Raw genomic sequence first — 20,260 nt, 5'->3', positions numbered from 1 at the left:
AATTTCCATGATGTATAAATCCAGGAGATCTATTGTACAGCATGGTTAATATAGTTAATAATGAGGTATTATACACTGAACTTGCTAAGAGATTTGATTTTAAGTGTTCTCACAAAAAAAAAAAAAAAAAGGAATTATGTGAGGTAATGAATACATTAATTGGCTTGGTTTAGCCATTCCACAGCATATACATATTTCAAAGTATCATGTGGTATACCATAAATATATGCAATTTGTATTCATCAACCTGAAAAATAAAATAAACGAAACCAAAATTACTAAAAAGTTTTTTAAAAATTTGATTTTGAATCATCCGTTTATAAGAGTATAAAGGCATGAAAAAAGGATAGGTTCATTTAGCAAGATCAAGAAATATGGGTTATCTTTTTAATTAGAAATAAACAAAGGCAGAGTGGTAAATAAGTAAATAGTTTTCCAGTGATATGCTTGATCCATAACCTATTTGGAAGTATATATATATATATATATTTTTTTTTTTTTTTTTTTTTTTTGAGATGGAGTCTCGCTCTGTCGCCCAGGCTGGAGTGCAGTGGCATGATCTCGGCTCACTGCAAGCTCCGCCTCCCAGGTTCACGCCATTCTCCTGCCTCAGCCTCCCGAGTAGCTGGGACTACAGGCGCCCGCCACCACGCCTGGCTAATGTTTTGTATTTTTAGTAGAGGCGGGGTTTCACCGTGGTCTCGATCTCCTGACCTCGTGATCCGCCCGCCTCGGCCTCCCAAAGTGCTGGGATTACAAGCGTGAGCCACTGCGCCTGGAAGTATATTTTTAAATGTCTAAATGTGTCATGATTTGTTATTTTTGCTGTTATTCTTTGTGATCCAGTGGATATGATCTTTACATCAGTGTCTAATGTCCTAAAGGATATTAAATTTTATAAATGTTTCATGCATGCAGCACTCTATATATGTCAAGCTTTTAATTGGTGTGTGTTTATATTTTTATTAATCTTTGTTAATATTTATCTGTTACACATATCAGTTTGAGAGTTGAGTTAGGTCTATCATTATGATTGTATATTTGTCTATTTCTTTTTGAAAATCTAGTATTTTTCTTCATTGACTTTTGAAGCTGTTTTACTTGGTGTATACATGAGTAGTTATAGTAGTTATAGCATGATGCTTGTTTTCTCAATCCTCCATAGAATGACCTTCTTTTCTTAATATTAATTTTGCTTTAAGGGCAATTTTGTGTTATTCAGAAACTGATAAAAGGAGGGTACATCAGTTTCATTTTGAGCAGTATTGCCTAATGTGTCATTCTTACTATTTCCAACTTTTCTATGTTCTAAAGTTATTGATGTACCTCCTATAGCTGCATACCATAAATTATCTTTTTGAATCCAAGCTGACAATTTCTGTTACGCACATGGAGAATTTAATCCATTTACATTTGTTATGACTAATGGTATATCTGGATTTACATCTGTCATCAGATTTTTATTTTAAAAAATCATCATAAAATAACTACGAAAGTATATGCTTCAAAGCATTATAATAAAATGAACTTCATTAATCCATCACGAAGTTAACAATTAGAACATTACTAACATTACATCTATCTGTGTGTTGCTCCCCATCTTACATCCCTGCCTATATTTACACCAAAGATAATTACTATCTAGAATTATAATTTCATTGATTTTAGAAAGTCAGTCTTTATCGAAGTATGTATCTCCAAAGTATGTATTTAGTTTTTATTTTTTAGTTTTACTTGCTTTTGAGCCTCAAAGATGGTTTTACATTGCATCACCTTGTAGAATGTTTTTTACACCCTTATTATTTTTTAGGTTCATCTATGTTGTCATTTATAATTCTGTGATTTCATTATTAGACTATAGCCAACTTGATTCATTTTCTTATTGAAGAATATTTCTTCCACCTCCTATAACTCCCCCCTTATTCTTTAGCTATTCCAAATAATGTTGCTATGAATGATAGATAGTTTGCCTGTTTGTTGGTGCAAACTGTCTCTAGGGTATATCTCTAGAGGTGGAACTGCTGGGTAGCAAGATGTGCAAATGTTCAATTTTACACAATGATGTCAAATTGCTTGCAAATTGGTTGTTAAAAAAACCCAACATTTTAGGCTTGTGCTGATCTGCATTCATATCAATACCTGTTATTATGAAGATTTTTGTCAATAGAGAAAGAATAAAATGATATCTCATGGCAAATTTAGAAATAGTATATAGACTGTCAGCAGGTCCAAGTATAGTTTTCATTGAAGGGTCTCAGCTTTTCCATATCTTCACCCACTCTCAAATAATTGCTGTGTTGCATTGTGAGAGCAACACAAGGAATATGCATTAATAAATACTCAAGGCAGAGGACCTTAGTTCCTCAATGAGACAAACTTATTTTTAAACCCTGTGCCCCATCCATCTTTCTATCATCTAGCTATCAATCTCTCATCTACCTATCTTAAAGTTAGAAACTGGAATTGAGATGATTATCATGGGGACATGTATTAACCCATTTGTTTCAACAGAAAAAGACAACCAGATATTTTTGACAAAAGATAATTCTGTTTTAGCTGATTGTTTTGACAGTGAAAACTGCCTTTATCAATCAGATTTTATAACAGATAGACTCTATACATGAAGTAAGTTGAATTGTACCCCAAATACATACACACACATGCACACACACTCACACATAGCATGTGATACAAACAATTGATTAAATGTATTATGCTATCAAAGATAATGTGAAATTAACATTTCTACCTTCTTATCCTTCTGAGTAAAAGAGTAACGGGTATAATTACTAGGTTGTTGTTTTTTGGTTTTTGGTTTTGTTCTGTTTTAGCCTTAATAATGCCTTTTTTGGATACTTTCCAAAAAACCTGAGAGTGGTTTGGAAAGGATGAGGATAATGAAAATGAGAGGATAATGAATTCTTTTGCAAGTCATGTAGATTCCAATTTTTGGCTTTCAAGAAACTGAACAAGGGCATAATTGAGCTGTCACCCTGAAAAAATCATTAAATATGATTTTTCATAATAAACAATTATGGTTTTTGGTTCACGTAACTCAATGATCTTTTTAATAACAAAAATTATTTATATGAACGAAGACTGCAACCACTCTGCCAACTTGACTCTATCAGTAAATATTATTTGTACGTGAATACATAATGTAATTAGACAAAGAATAGCTAAATCCATCTTACAATGAGCTATTTCCATTAAAATCCTATTTTATATTAATTTTTATTAAAAATAATTTATGTCGTTTTGAGCACCTGTGTACTAAAATAATATAATGATAACTCAAGAGGAAAATTTTAACTTAATGACTATGATCACAGAAAACAAAAACAATTAAAAATTCAATTTAGATACATATCTTAGTTATAACGTAGGATAGAGTACTCAAAGACTGTCAAGCATAAAATATTGATTATTAGCATAATAGACAGTAGGAGAAATAATTTGAAAATACAGTTCAAAAAGGAAAATGAAATAATGTAAAATTCTCGATTATCAACATTTTTATGTCATTTTTAAACAGATGATGGCAAGTGTCTGAACACTGTGGTCTGTGCTCATAAGATACACTCAAAGTTGATGAAAAAGTGTCATCTTGAAATGTAAATATGCAAAATGTACCATAAAATCACATCTTTTGGAATTATTTAAATTTTCAAAGAAAAATTTTAGAACCTAAAAATGCGCAAGGTAACAATACAGTTTTTATAAACTCACTTATGGAGCACCTGGGTTCATAGGCTGTTGAACTGGAAGACTTGCTTAAATCTGCATTTGCACAGCAAAAACACAATTTCTACTTGGATTTTATGTTTTTCTGGGGGAACATGAAGCCTGAGGTGACTGATAGAGATCATGGGATGGCTACTTTGATTATATCTCGATGCTATTATTTAATACATCTACAGGTCTGCTACTTACAAGTCGTACACATCAGAAAATAGCTTGGATACTTAAGTTTAAATAAATAAGAAAGTAATATGAAACAGCTATCATTTATTGAATATTTCTTTAATACCTAAAACTTCCCTGTTAAGTAGGTATTACTAACGCTCATTGGCAGATGAGAAAGGTGAGGTGTGAAGTTAAGCAGGATCATAGACATAGGTCATAGAACAGCAGGCCAAACCAGCACTACAGCATCTATCTACCTAAATTTTCTCATCTTAAAATGTGGATAATAATGCTGACTTCATAATTAATCCTCGAATATATTTTTATTATAAAAGTAAATAAAATTATAAAGAAAAGCAGAAAGTAGAAAGCTATATGTAATCATTTAGAAATATGGATACCTCTGTTAACATACAAACACACGCTGGGAAAATAACACAATTTTTATAACACACTCCCAAATATATTCTGAGCTTTGTGTCATCACTCAGCAATGTGACAGAAACTATTGTTTCACCAGATACTTAATGTAACCCCTAGGGTAATTTAGTTAGTTTAAATTTTTGAATTTGAATTTTTTTTTTTTTTGAGATGGGAGTCTTGCTCTGTTGCCCAGGCTGGAGTGCAGTGGCACGATCTTGACTCACTGCAGCCTCTGCCTCCCAAGTTCAAGCGATTCTCCTGTCTCAGCCTCCCGAGTAGCTGGGATTACAGGCACGTGCCACCATGCCCAGCTAATTTTTGTATTTTTAATGGAGATGGGGTTTCACCATGTTGGCCAGGCTGGTCTCGAACTCCTGACCTCAGGTGATCCACCTGCCTTGGCCTCCCAAAGTGCTGGGATTAAGGTGTGAGCCACCTCACCCAGCCTTGAATCTGAATTTTATAGCTTCAGTAAAAGCAAGGCATCTGTGTGTCCATCAAGAGTTATTGGTTGCACTAAATCTCTACACAGATTATTTAATATTGCCTAGTCATTCAACTTACTTCTTGGGTAGCTTCATTTTTTTCACCTTGTCTTCAGCATGTTCATCTGATATACCCACATGACATCCTAATGCCAACAAAGTCCTGGAAAACAAAACCAGAGATAAGTGTGATCATTTCTTCTCTAGGTCCAGAATAACCCAACACGACAGCAGTAGCAATGAGATACAACCTTGAAAGCACAACAGAAGTCTTGTTTATTTTATTTTTTATTTTTTTGAGACAGAGTCTCGCTCTGTCGCTCAGGCTAGAGTGCAGTGGCGCAATCTCGGCTCACTGCAAGCTCCGCCTCCCGGGTTCACACCATTCTCCTGCTTCAGCCTCCCAAGTAGCTGAGACTACAGGCGCCCGCCACCACGCCCGGCTAATTTTTTGTATTTTTAGTAGAGAGGGGATTTCGCCGTGTTAGCCAGGATGGTCTCGATCGCCTGACCTTGTGATTCACCTGTCTCGGCCTCCCAAAGTGCTGGGATTACAGGCGTGAGCCACGGCACCCAGCCAGAAGTCTTGTTTTTAAGGTAAAAGGAACACTTATTGATTTGCTACTTATTCATTTCTGAGTAAGGGATAAGACACTGCAAACTGAAATGGCACAAAAAGGAATACACTGAAAAGTAAGTCTCCCTCCAACCTCTTCTAGTTCTGTTTCCTTCCTCGAAAAGCATCAGTTGTTACCAAATCTTCGATATCCTGCTGGGGAGTCTATGTACCTACTAAAGCAGATACGTATGGTGTGTGTGTGTAGTGTGTGTGTGTGTGTGTGTGTGTGTATGTGTATGATATTATTGTTTTACCTTTTATAGAAATGGGTATATACAGGAGACATTTTGAGACAATTTGTCTTTAGTACCCATGGCACTGAGTGGTTTCTCCTGCCTTGATAGAGTAAGAAATAATGGCATAATATTTTGGGATTACAGAATTTCTAAGGTCTGATCAGTTCTAGTAAGAATGTGGGAATTATCTGAAACCCATAATTCTTATCTCTATAATATTTTAATAATGTGTGGACAGGTTGATGGTTATGTGTATATACATATATGTACATTATATATATGTATTTCCACATAGACAGGTATATATATGTATAAGCTTAACCATTTAGACAGATATATATAAGCTTATACATATGGATATCTATCTATACACACACAATTATCAGTTAAATTTTGTTATATATGAAAAAATTAAAATAACCCCATGAAATTATCTTTCTAGTGTTAAATTGCAAAACTGTGGGGAGACCAAGAGCTGATTGAAGGTATAAAATGAGCTAAATAAAGAACGTGCACGTTGAAATGGGATTGGTCAGCAATAGAATAAAAAACGAACTCACAGGAACAAATATAGATTACACTTACTCAAACACTATCCAGAGGACAGGAAGATTTTACCAGCACCCTCTATTCCTTTATTTATTCATTCAATAAATACCTACTGAGTGCTATCAAGTGCCAGGCCCTGTGCTACAGACAACAGGCAATTATGATAGTATCTTCAGTGCAATGAGATAATCATAAGGCTATAAAAGTATCAAAGAGGGATGTCCAACCCAGCTCTGAGAGAACTCAAGATTGATCATAATATTAGGATTTATCATAAACTCAGGCAATTAAACCTTTGAGCACGTGCCCACCAAGAAATCTTCTGATTATAATGTGTCTTCCCAAGCGGATCTGTAAAAATGAATATTTTGGGTTATAAGACAGTTATTATCACTGCAAATTAGTACCTCAGTGTGGTGTGCCAGGAATGTAGTTAATGTGAGTCCAGACTGAGAGACAAAGTCACATGGTGTACTGACATCAAAAGTAGGCCTGAGCCATAGAAAGTGTAATTAGTTAATGTCATCCTTAAAGATTTCTGATAGAGAGCCAATGTTTTATGCCATCAATACTATAATCTTCTCATAACTAATTAATTCAGCCTTATAATCTTCTTCCCAATGCGAACTACCTGGAAAAGTATGAATTCAACTCACATGGACAGTGAACATAATAGACCATATGTGCATAAAGATACAAGTCCATAAATATTTATTGAGTGACCACCATATCTAAGGTACTCTGTAGTACAGTAGTCCTCCCTTATCTATGGCTGATATGTTCCAGGACCCTCAGTGGATGCCTGAAACCACAGATAGTACCAAACCCTTTACTTTTCCCTATCTATACATACTATGATACATACTAAAATTTAACATATAAATTAGACACAGTAAGGGATTAAAAATAGTAACTAATAGAAAATAGAACGATGATAACAATATACTGCTCACAATTTCACAGACAGAATTGTTGTTTTTGTAGATCTTGGCAAGTTCAGAATACAGTATTTTTTCCCCTTATTAAGTTGAGAATATTCACCTTTTCACTTAAAAGGCTTCACTTTATGGCTTCTCTGTGACATATTCAAATTGCCAGCATCTTTAATTTTGTGCTTTGGGGCCATTATTAAGTAAAATAAGGGTCACTTGAACAAAAGCACTACAGTGTCATGACAATCAATCTGATAACCAAGATGGCTGCTAAGTGACTAACGGGTAGGCAGCCTATACAGCACGGACCAGGGGGACAAAGGGATGATTCGCATCCTGGGCAGGACAAAGCAGCAGGGCGTGAGATTTCATCACACTGCTCAAAATGGCATGTAATCTAAAACTCATACTTCGTTTATTTCCAAAGTTTTCCATTTGGTATTTTCAGGAGTACTACTGCACATGTTTCTCTTGACAGTGTTTACAGTCTGATAGGAGAAAAGATGATGACTGAAGAATTATAATAAAACCAAGTAGGGTTCTAAGTTTTAAAAAGTCACATGTTTTAGAAGTATCTTTCAGATATTCCAAGAAGGATCATTAAAAATTTCAAAGATGAAGATATGCGGGAATAAAGGATAAAGAGATGAGGAGGCAAATATTTCAGATAGGTGAACGAGACGGACAACCTACAGAGGTAGTAGATCGTGGGTCTGTGTGGGAGGGGCAGAGAAGAGTTGACTGGAGAATTAAGATCTGACCATCTACTGTAGGTTAAGGGTAAAAAGAAATACTGGGGTAAGTTTGGGGGACACTATATGCTTCATAAATATTTCTCATTATGTGTGATGGCTAATTTTATGTATCAACTTGGCTGGGGCATAGTGCCAAAATATTTAGTCAAACATTATTCCAGATGTTTCTGTGAAGCCGTCTTTGGGTGAGATTAACATTTAAATTGGTACACTTTAAGTTCACATGGAACCAAAAAAGAGCCCGAGTAGCCAAGGCAACCCTAAGCAAAATGAACAAATCCAGAGGCATCACATTGCCTGACTTATATATAAGGACATAGTAACTGTAACAGCATGGTATTGGTACAAAATTAGACACATAGATCAATGGAATGGAATACAGAACCCAGAAATAAAGCCACATACCTACAACCAACTGATCTTTGACAAAGTTAACAAAAATAAACACTGGAGAAATGACAGCCTCTTCAATAAATGGTGCTGGAAAAAATGGCTAGCCATATGCAGAAGAATGAAATTGCACCTCTATCTCTCACCGTGTACAAAAATTAACTCAAGATGGATTAAAGATATAAATGTAAGACCTAGAAGAAAACCTAGAAAAAACTCTTCTGGACATTGGCCTAGGTAAAGTTTATGATGAAGATCCCAAAAGCAAATGCATCAAAAACAAAAATAGACAAATGGGACTTAAACTAAAAACATCTGCACAGCAAACTAATCTACAGAGTAAATAGACAACCTACAGAATGGGAGAAAATATCTTCAAATTATGCCCCCAACAAAGGATAAATATCCAGAATCCACACAGAACTTAACTTAACAAGAAAAAAACAAACAACTGTATTAAAAACTGGCCAAAGGATCAGGCATGATGGTTCATGCCTATAATTCCAGTACTTTGGGAGGCCAAGGCAGGAGGATTGCTTGAGCCCAGGAGTTCAAGACCAGTCTGGGTAACATAGGCAGACTCCATCTCTACATATAATTCAAAGTTTAGTCAGGCATGGTGGCACATATCTGTGGCCTCAGCTACTCTAAAGGCTGAGGCAGAAATTTTGCCTGAGTCTGGGAAATCAAGGATGCAGTGAGCTATGATCACTCCACTGCACTCCAGTCTGGGCTACAGAGTGAGACTCTGGTCCTGAAAAAAAAAAAAAAAAAAAAAGGAAAAGAAAAGACATAAACAGACATTTCTCAAAAGAGGAAATACAAGCAGCCAAATAAACACATTAAAAAATACTCTGAATTACTAATCATCAGAAAAATGTAAACTAAAACCACAATGAGATACCATCTCACACCAGTCAGAATGGTTATTTTAAAAAGTCAAAAAATAAAAGATGTGGGTGAGGATGAGGCTTATACACTGTTAGTAGGAACATAAATTAGTTCAACCCCTTTGGGAAACAGCATGAATATTTCTCCAAAAACTAAAAATAGAACTACCATTCAGCCCAGCAATCCCATGACTGGATACCTACCCAAAGGAAAAGAAATCATTATATTTATTTATTATTATTTTTTTTCGAGAAGGAGTTTTGCTCTTGTCACCCAGGCTGGAGTGCAATGGTGCAATTTTGGCTCACTGCAACCTCCGCCTCCCAGGTTCAAGCGATTCTCCTGCCCCAGTCTCCAAAGTAGTTGAGATTACAGGTGCTCACCACCATGCCCAGCTAATTTTTGTATTTTTAGTAGAGATGGGGTTTCACCATGTTGGCCAGGCTGGTCTTGAACTCCTGACATCAGGTGATTCACCCGCCTTGGCCTCCTACAGTGCTGGGATTACAGGTGTGAGCCACCGCATCCGTCCAAGAAATCATTATCAGGTCAGGCGTTTGAGACCAGCCTGGCCAACATGGTGAAACCTTGTCTCTACTAAAACTACAAAAATTAGCCGGGCGTGGTGGTGGGCACCTGTAATCCCAGCTACTTGGGAGGCTGTGGCAGGAGAATTGCTTGAACCTGGGAAGCAGAAGTTTCAGTCAGCCGAGATCATGCCACTGCACTCCAACCTAGGCGACGAGCAAGACTCCGTCAAAAAAACAAACAAACAAACAAAAAAAACACCTGCACTCACATGTTCATCGCAGCACTATTTACAATAGCAAAGTCATGGAATCAACTTAAGTGTCTGTCAACTGTTGACTGCAAAAAGAAAACATGGTACATATACACCATGGAAAACTATACAGCCACAAAAAAGAATGAAATCATGTCCTTCTTGCAGCAACATGGATAAAGTTGGAGGCCATTATCCTCATGATTTAAAAGAAAATTAAATACTTCATACTCTCACTTACAAGTGGGGGCCAAGCCAAGTGGATACACACAGATATAAAGATGGAAATAATAAATAGTAGGGACTTCAAAGCAAGGAGAGCAGGAGGGGAGCTAGTGTTGAAAAATTACCTGTCAAGTACAATGTTCACTATTTAGGTAATGGGTTCATTAGAAGCCAAATTCCCACCATTATACCTATGTAACAATGTACATAGGTAAATTCCTACGTATCTGTGTACATAGCAATATACCTATGTTACAAACATGCACATGTACCCTCTGATTCTAAAATTAAATAGTAAAATTCTTTTTTTAAAAAAGTACACTGCACTTTAAGTAAATCAGACTACCCTCCATAATGTGACTGGGCCTCAACTAATCAGTGACAGGTCTCAACAGAAAAAAGAGTCTGACCTTCCCTGAGCAAAAGGGAATTTTGCCAGCACCCTGCCAATTCTTTAAGGAATCTCTCTCTGTATATATCTGTGTGTATATATACATGTGAGTGTGTGTGTTTATCTCAAGAACCCTGACTAAGACATTAAGTCAGGGCCTCATATGCTATGCTGAGGGAATCACACTTATGTGAATGGACTAGGAGCTGCTAAAGGTTATTCTGCAGAATAGCAAAGTTAGAAGTCATCAGGTAGAAAATGCACTTTTTAGAGGCTGGTTATTTTCATTTTTATTAAATTTATAGAGTTGCATGACTATAGCACAATCTAGCTTTGCACCATTTCCACAAGCCCATGACGTCCCCCATGCCTGCTGCAGTCATTTCTCACTCTCACCTAAGCTACTTTATGTCTCTATCAATTTGCCTGTTTGGGGCATTTCATAGGAATAGAATTATATAATATGGAGTCTTCTGTGTTTGGCTCCTTCCACCTGGCATAAAGTTTTTCAGGTTGATCCATGTTGGAGTATGTGGCAGTAGTTTGTTTCCTTTTATTGCTGAATAATATGCCACTGTAATACTGCATCACATTTGATCTATTCCTTAGTTGATGAACATTTGCACAGTTTCCAGTTTTTGGCTTTTATGAATAATGCTTCTGTGAACATTTATGTGTAAATCTTTGCAGGGACATAAGCTTTTATTTCTCTTGGGTAGATACATAGGATTAGAATTGCTAGGCTATGGTAAGTTTATGTTTAACTTTTTAAGAAACTTCCAAACTATTTTCCAAAGTGGTGGCACCATTTTACGTTGCCAGCAGTAATACATGTGGGTTTCAGTTTTCCTATAGCTTCACCAACACTTGGTATGTCTGTCCAAAAATTATAGCCATTTTATTGTGTGTGAGGTAGTATCTTATTATGGTTTTAATTTGTATTTTTCTGACTGATGATGTGTAACATCCTTGATTGCACTTTATTAGCCATGTGTGTATCTTCTTTGGTAAAGTATTTTGCCAATTCTTGCCTTTTCTTTTTGAGACGGAATCTTGCTCTGTCACCCAGGCAGGAGTGCAGTGGCATGATCTCCGCTCACGGCAACCTCTTCCTCCCAGGTTCAAGCAATTCCCCCGCCTCAGTCTCCTGAGGAGCTGGGATTACAGGCGCCTGCCACCACGTGCGGCTAATTTTTTTGTATTTTTAGTAGAGATGGAGTTTCACCTTGTTGGCCAGGCTGGTTTCGAACTCCAGACCTCAAGTGATCCACCCAACTCAGCCTCCCAAAGTGGTGGGATTATAGGTGTGAGCCACCGTGCCCAGTTGTTTTGCCAATTTTTAAATCAGGCTTTGTGTATTCTTATTATTGAGTTACAAGATTTCTATATATATTCTGGATACAAGTCCTTTGTTAGGATTGGTATGATTTACTACAAATCCTATTAATACAATTGTGCTTGATTCACAAATATTCTCTCCCAGCTGGTAGCCTGTCTCTTCATTTTCTTAATGGCTTCTTTTGAAGTACAGAAAGTTTTATTTTAATTAACTCCAATGGATGGACTGTTTTCTTTAATATATCATGTTTTGGGTATTATATCTAAGTACTTGTTGCCTAATCCGTGGAGGTTTTAAAATGGGAGCAATGGATTACATTTAAAATATATTTATTAACACTACAACCATATCAAGTTCTTTGTTTGAATGAAGTGTTTGGTTTCTGTATCATCTTTATTAAACCACTTTATTTGATGATTAAACATTGTTTAACTCATTTTTTTTTTAAAGTCTGCTGAAGGGTGGTGAGAGAAAGAGCACACTATAAGTTGGAAGTGCAAAGCTGATAGACTAGAAAAGCACAAAATAAGGGAAGCAAGAAAGGATTAGTTGGGAGTGGGTTCTTGGCCTTACATGCATTCAGTAAATATTTACTAGATTAAGCAGCAGGGATTGGTAATGTAGCATTTTAGAACTTAAACTACATAGCTGCAGAAAAGCAAACAGACTGTTAGGATGCAAATATGAGGCACCCTGTAGATAGGCATTTGGTATGTAAAAACCCAGTTACTGACTGAGCTTTATCATTTATTTATTAATTCATTCATCTGATGAATATTTACTGAGATCTATGTAAAATTTGAAAAATGGTAACAAAAACCAAGTGAGATGCCTGCTCTCATGAAACATATGGTCTGGTGGAGTACAGAGGCAACCATGTAATTCCCACACACAGGGAAAGCTTCTATACTGGGAGTACAGAAAGGATGAGTACCTATGGATGTAAAATTGTTGAGTCAAGGAACTCAGACAACATGTTCAAAAGAAGTGAACCTGACCTTAGATCTGGCAAGCTTGTCCAACCCGCGGCCTGCGGGCTACATGCGGCCTAGGACAGCTCTTTGAATTTGGCCCAACACAAATTCATAAACTTTCTTAAAATATTATGAGATTTTTTTGTGTGATTTTTAAAATTTAGCTCATCAGCTATTCTTAGTATTATAGTGTATTTTATGTGTGGCCCAGGACAATTCTTCCGCTATGGCCCAGGGAAGCCAGAAGATTGGACAGCCCTGATCCGAAGGATGAGAGCCAGGCATAGAAAACAGCATTCCACATCACACACCGGGGCCTGTTGTGGGGTGGGGGGAGGGGGGAGGGATAGCATTAGGAGATATACCTAATGTTAAATGACGAGTTAATGGGTGCAGCACACCAACATGGCACATGGATACATATGTAACTAACCTGCACGTTGTGCACATGTACCCTAAAACTTAAAGTATAATTAAAAAAAAAAAAAAAAAAGAAAAGAGCATTCCAAGAAGAGGACGTGTGGAAGATCTTGTGGTGGAACGGAATGCACGGACAGGCAAGCAACACGAAGGTCAGTGTGACTGCAAGCAAGAGTACAAGGGCAGCCTCACTTACAAGGAGGCTGGTGAGAGGAGAGGCCCGAGATTTTCAGATACTTTGGCAAATTAAAGCACCATATTTAACTTAAAAGCAATGAAAAGCCATTAAGGGATTTTATTTTATTTTTTTATGTATTTAATTTTTTTTGTTGTTTTTGAGATGGAGTCTCGCTCTGTCACCCAGGCTGGAGTGCAGCAGCATGATCTCGGCTCACTGCAACCTCTGCATCCTGGGTTCAAGCAATTCTCCTGCCTCAGCCTCCCAAGCAGCTGGGATTTACAGGCACCTGCCATGACGCTTGGCTAATTTTTGTAATTTTAGTAGAGACAGGGTTTCACCATGTTGGCCAGGCTGGTCTTGAACTCCTGACCTCAGATGATCCACCTGCCTCGGCCTCCCAAAGTGCTGAGATTACAGGCCCACCTGACCTCAGGTGAAACGTGCCCGGTCCCATTAAGGGATTTTAAATAGAAAGATTGACATGGTCACCTTAATGTTTGAAATGAATACACTGGCTACAAAGTACAGAATAGACAGAGGTGCTGTTGCATTCTGTTTGCTAGTATTTTTGTTGAGGACTGTTGTGTCTATGTTAATCAGGGATATTGGTCTGTAGTTTTCTTCTTTTGTCGTGTCCTTGTCTGGTTTTGGTACCAGGGTGATACCGGCTTCATAGAGCGGTTAGGGAGAATTTCCTGCTCCTTGATTTTTTTGAAACAGTTTCAGGAGGATTGACACTAGTTCTGTGTATGTTAGGTAAAATTCATCTGTAAATCCATCTGATCCTGGGCTTTTCATTGTTGGGACACTTTTTATTACTGATTCAATCTTTTTTTTGGAGACAGAGTCTCACTCTGTCACCTAGGCTACAGTGCAGTGGCACAATCCCGGCTTATCACAAACTCTGTCTCCCAGGTTAAAGCAATTCTCCTGCCTCAGCCTCCTGAGTAGCTGGAATTACTGGTGTGCACCACCACACCCGGCTAATTTTTGTATTTTTAATAAAGTCAGGGTTTCACCATGTTGGCCAGGCTGGTCTGGAACTCCTGACCTCAAGTGATCCACCCACCTCGGCCTCCCAAAGTGCTGGGATTACAGGCATGAGCCACCACACCTGGCCACTGATTCAGTCTTGCTACTTGTTATTGCTCTTTTCAGGTTTTCAATTTCTTCCTGGTTCAGTCTTAGGAGGGAGGCTGTATATTTTCAGAAATTAACTGGGTTTTATAACAGGGACACAAAGATTGTTCAACATCTGCAAATCAATAAATGTGATACGTTGCAAAAACAGAACCAACAACAAATACCATATGAGCATCTCAATAGGTACAGAAAAAGCATTTGATAAAATTCAGTATCACTTCATAATAAGAACTCTCAATAAACAAGGGATAGAAGGAACATACCTCAAAATAATAAAGGCCATATACAACAATCCCACAGCTAACATTATGCTGAATAGGGAAAGTTGAAAACTTTCCCTCTAAGAACTGGAATAAAACAAGGATATTTACTTTCACCACTCCTATTCATTACAGTACTGGAAGGCCTTGCCAGAGCAATTAGTCAGTGGAAAGAAATAAATGGCATCTAAACCGGAAAAAATGAAGTCTAATTATCCTTGTTCGCTGACAATTTGATCTTATGTCAAGAAAAACCTAAAGATGCCACAAAACCTCTTATTTGGTAAATGAACTCAGTAAAGTTGCAGCATGTAAAATCAATGTACAAAAATTGGTAGCATATCTATAGACCAGTAACAATCTAAGAAACAAATCTAGGAGGCAATCCTATTTACAATATCCACATAAAAATTAAAATACCTAATTGAAATACCTAAAATACCTAATTAAAATATATTTAACCAAGGAGGTGAAAGATCTGTACAAGAGAAACTACAAAACAATGATGAAAGAAATTATAGATGATGCAAACAAACAGGAAAACAGCCCATGATCAAGAATCTGAAGAATTAGTATTGTTAAAATGATGATATAGCCCAAAGCAATCCATAAATTCAATGCAACTCATATCAAAATACCAATGTCATTTTTCACAGAATTAGGGAAAAACAATCCTAAAATTCAAATGGAACAAGAAAGAGTCCAAATAGCCAAAGCAATCCTGAGGGGGAAAAAAAAGGAGGCATCATATTACCTGACTTCAAATTCTATTATAAGGCTATAGTAACCAACACAGCAGGGTACTGGTATAAAAACAAATAGATCAACGGAACAGAATAGAGAACCCAGAAATAAAGCTACATATTTACAGCCATATTTGCTGGCTTTCACAAAGCCAACAAGGGCATACATTGGAGAAAGGATACACCCTTCAATAAATGTTGCTGGGAAAACTGGATGGCCACATGCAGAAGAGTAAAACTGGTCCCCTATCTCTCACCACATACAAAAATCAATTCAAGATGGGTTAAGACTTAAACAAAAGACTCAAAATTATAAAAATACTAGAAGAAAATCTAGGGAAAACTCTTCTAAACATTGGTCTAGGCAAAGAATTTATGACTAAGACCTCAAAAACCCAGTCAACAGAAACAAAAATAGACAAACAAGACCTATTTAAACTAATAAGCTTCTGCAGAGTAAGAGAAAGAATCAACAGAGTGAAGAGACAACCTGCAGAATGCAAGAAAATATTTGCAACAATTCATCTGACATCAAACTACTCATTCATCCAGAAATATGCAAGAAACAAACAATTCAACCACAAGAAAAGCATCAAATGGTCTCCTTAAAAAGTGGGCAAAAGACATGAATAGACATTTTTCAAAATAAGACATACAAATGGCTAACAGGTATATGAGAAAATGCTGAACATCACTAATCATCAGAGAAATGCAAACTAAAACCCAGATGAGATATCATCCTACACCAGTCAGAATGGCTATTATTAAAAATGCAAACAAACAAAAAAACAGATGTTGGCGAGGATGCAGAGAAAAGGGAACTCTTATGCACTGTTGGTGGCAACGTAAATTAGTACAGCCTCTATGAAAGAATAGTATAGAAACTTAACAGGGAACTAAAAATAAAACTACCATTCAATCCAGCAATCCTACTATTGGATATCTACCCAAAGGAAAAGAAATCGATATATCAAAAAGACACCTGCACTTGTATGTTTATTGTGGGACTATTCACATCAGCAAAGAAATGGAAGGAACCTAAGTGTCCATCAGTGGATGAATGGATAAAGAAAATGTGGCATAAATACATAATGGACTATTATTCACGCAGTAAAGAAGAATGAAATCATGTATTTTGTAGCAACATGATTAGAACTGGGTCATTATTTTAAAGGAAATAAGCTAGACCCAGAAAGGCAAATACCCATGTTCTCATTCATAAGTGGGTGTTAAAAAATCTGTACACATGGACATAGAGAGTGGAATGACAGTTAATGGAGACTTGGAAGAGTGAGGGGATTGGAAGGGAGTAAATGATGAGAAATTACTTAATGGGTGCAATATACATTAACTGGGTGATGGATACCCTCAAAGTCCTGACTTTTGTTACTTCATGCATGTAACAAAATTGCATATGTACCCTGTAAATTTGTACGATTTTTAAAAAGGCAAAAAAAAAAAAAAGAATAGAAAAGAGTATCTAGGGTGTATTTCAATTGGATCTGTTGGGAGGATATTATAATTTCAGGTGGGAAATAGTGGTAGCTTAGACTAGGTTAGTACAGGGTGACAATCATGTTGGAGTTGATGATGTGGTGATAGTAACATTAGTAATGGAAGAAAATAAAGAAGTCAATGGATTATATCAATAGAAAGCCATGGGTGAAGGGAAGGGATGTGTCCAGGATGACTCTCAGATATCTGAGTTGTGTTCTGAGGGGCACTTAACACAACAAGAGAAGGAAACTGAAAGAAGCCTGAGATTCGAAGGTATAAAAAAGTCACAAAGTTTGAGGTACATTTGCAATATCTAAGCAAGTTGGCATCTGAGAATGTTATGCGCTGGATACCTTTTTAGGACTAGGTACATGACTGTGAATTTTTTAAAAAGTCATGCTGTGGACTTCGGGTGATAATGATGTATCAGTGTAGGTTCATCAATTGTTATAAATGTACCACTTTCTTGAGGGCAGCTGCCTGTGGAAACAGGGGGCGTATGAAAAGTCTCTGTATCTTCCTTTTAACTTTGCTGAGATCCTAAATCTGCTCTAAAAAATAAAGCTTTTCTGTTTGTTTGTTTGTTTAATTATAGTTCCTGGCTTCATGGAGCTTACAGTCTAGAACAAGCTTTTCCAGCCCACAGCCCAGGATGGCTTTGAATGTGGCCCAACACAAATTCGTAAACTTTCCTAAAACATTATGAGATCTTTTTGTGATTTTTGTTTTAGCTCATCAGCTATCATTAGTGTTAGTGTATTTTGTGTGTGGCCCAAGATAATTCTTCTTCCAATGTGGCCCAGGGAAGCCAAAAGATTGGACACCTCTGGTCTAGAAGGAAAGGCAAATATTAAATAACCTCAGAAAGTGATATTACAAATTGTGGTGAGAGTTATAAACACACTATCAGGTGTTATAAAGGAAGTGAAGGAAGTGGTGAGGAAATTCTTAATCAGGGAAGTGATATTTAAATGAAGGCCTGAGGGATGAGTAGGGAGGAGCTCCTTTAAGGGTGAAATGAATTTTCCAGGCAAAGGGAACAGAATAGGTGAGGCAGGAAAAAGTTTAACTCATAAACAGGAAGAGACCATGAGGGTTCGAACATAAGGAACAAGGCAAAGAGTGGTACAAGGCATGATGACAAACAAGAGGGGTGTCAGATTGTCTGCACCCTGAACACACTTGTGAAGATATCAGACTCCATTTAAGTTCCACGGAAGCCATTGAACAATTTTAAGCAACATATGAATGAATGCATGTGTGTGTATGAACTCAGGCTGCTGAGTGCAGAATAAAGAGGGCAAGTGGGAGGACCAGTTAGGAGATGGCTATGGTAGTCTGGGTGACAGATGATGGTGGCTTGGACCAGATTGACTGCTGTGGAAAGGGAGGGTGGAGGAAGAGTGAGGTACACTTGGGAGGACCTGACGATAGGTTAGAAGTAGAAATGAAACAAAGGGAAGAGTCAAAGGTGATTCCCAGGTTCCTGGCATGTGTAGCAGGATGAATAGCCACGCATGTTGAAAGACTCAACATCCTAAATGCAAATGCAGGGGACATAAAGCTATATAGGTCTAGGTCACTTCTGATGCATCCAGGTCAATGGAATGATAGGACATACAATTCTGTCACTCAGAGCAGATGTCTGGGGTAGAGATGGACATTTGGGGAGGTATCAGCACCTGTGTGGTAATTAAGTCATGGAGTGGTGAGAATATCTTCAGAGAGTTTGCACACTGAGAAGAAATGGCCCAAGACTGAACATAAAGATTCACGACATTTAGAACTTGGGAAGATTGGCCAGGCACGGTGGCTCACACCTGTAATCCCAGCACTTTGAGAGGCCAAGGCGGGTGGATCACCTGAGGCCAGGGGTTTGAGACTAGCCTGGCCAAGATGGTGAAACCCCATCTCTACAAAAAAAATACAAAAGAAAAATTAACCAGAGGTGGTGACAGGCACCTGTAATCCCAGCTACTCAGGTGACTGAGGCAGGAGAATCTCTTGAACCTGGGAGGCAGAGGTTGCTGTGAGCTGAGATTGCGCAACTGCACTCCAGCCTAGGCAACAGAGCGAGACTCCTTCAAACAAACAAACAAACAAATAAGTAAGTAACTTGGGAAGATTGTTGCCAGCAAGAAACCAAAAAGAAGAAAGAAGAGGAGGAGGAAGAGACAGAAAAAGGAGAAGGAGAAAGATAAGGAGAAGAAGAGGAGGAAAAAGAAGAGGGAGGAGATGAAGGAGAAGAGTGAGAAGAAGAGCGAGGAGAAGAAGGAAGAAGGAGAAGAAGAGGGAGAAGGAGAAGAGGGAGGAAGAGAAGAGGAAGGAAAAGAGAGAAGAGAAGAAGAGGGAGGAGGAGAAGAGGGAGGAAGAGAAGAGGCAGGAGGAAGAGAAGGAGGAAGAGACAAGGAAGTAGGGGAAGGAGAAGAGGAAGGAAGAGGAGAAGAAGGGGAAGGAGAATAGGGAGAAGGAGAATAGGGAGAAGAAAAGGGAGAAGGAGAAGAGGGAGAGAGAGAAGAGGGAGGAGGAGAAGAGGGAGGAGAAGAGGGAGAAGGAGGAGACAGAGAAGGAGAAGGAGAGGGAGGAGGAAGGAGGAAGAGAAGAAGGAGAAGGAAGGGAAGGAAGGAAGGAAGGAAGGAAGGGAGGGAGGGAGGGAGGAAGGAAGGGAGGGGAGGGGAAGGGGGTGGGTGATGGAGGGAGGGGAGGGAGGGGGAGAAGGAGGAGGAGGAAAAGAGGTATGAGAAACTAACTTGCTCTCTTGGACAAAAATTCTACCTCTCCCCTTATCAGTTATTTGTCCCCCTTCCATACTGCTTTCCTCTCCATCCCTGTGTCCTGGGTCCCTACTATTCCTCCCACCCTTCACCACATATGTGCACAAGCACACTACATCATCTAAAAATAATTTTCAGGAAAAATACTTGGCCAGGAGGAAAAATATCATTGTAGTGTCACTATATTTTTGTTAACTTCCAAAGAAATAAATTCTATGAATGTGTATTATATGTCGATTAAAAATCCTTATATCAATTATTTCTAAAATGTGAGCTGTTTATTCAGAAATTAAGATCTGGAATTTGGAAAATAATAAAAACTAAACCAGAAACTGAACCTTTGGTA

At 37.8% G+C, this 20,260-nt stretch overlaps 1 protein-coding gene across 1 annotated transcript in view; it reads right to left on the bottom strand.

Moving 5' to 3' along the window:
* The window catches only part of RYR2 (ryanodine receptor 2), a 784,036-nt gene that overhangs the window by 296,995 nt on the left and 466,781 nt on the right, over window positions 1-20,260 (bottom strand). The window contains exon 25 of the mRNA XM_055233438.2: window positions 4,894-4,977. Coding sequence (XP_055089413.1) covers window positions 4,894-4,977 — 84 coding nt within the window. The remainder of the gene's footprint in view (window positions 1-4,893; window positions 4,978-20,260) is intronic.

Source organism: Symphalangus syndactylus, chromosome 19 (genome assembly GCF_028878055.3).
Source record: "Symphalangus syndactylus isolate Jambi chromosome 19, NHGRI_mSymSyn1-v2.1_pri, whole genome shotgun sequence".
NCBI classification, from domain to species: domain Eukaryota; kingdom Metazoa; phylum Chordata; class Mammalia; order Primates; family Hylobatidae; genus Symphalangus; species Symphalangus syndactylus.
This window is presented reverse-complemented; position numbering and strand designations above follow the sequence as displayed.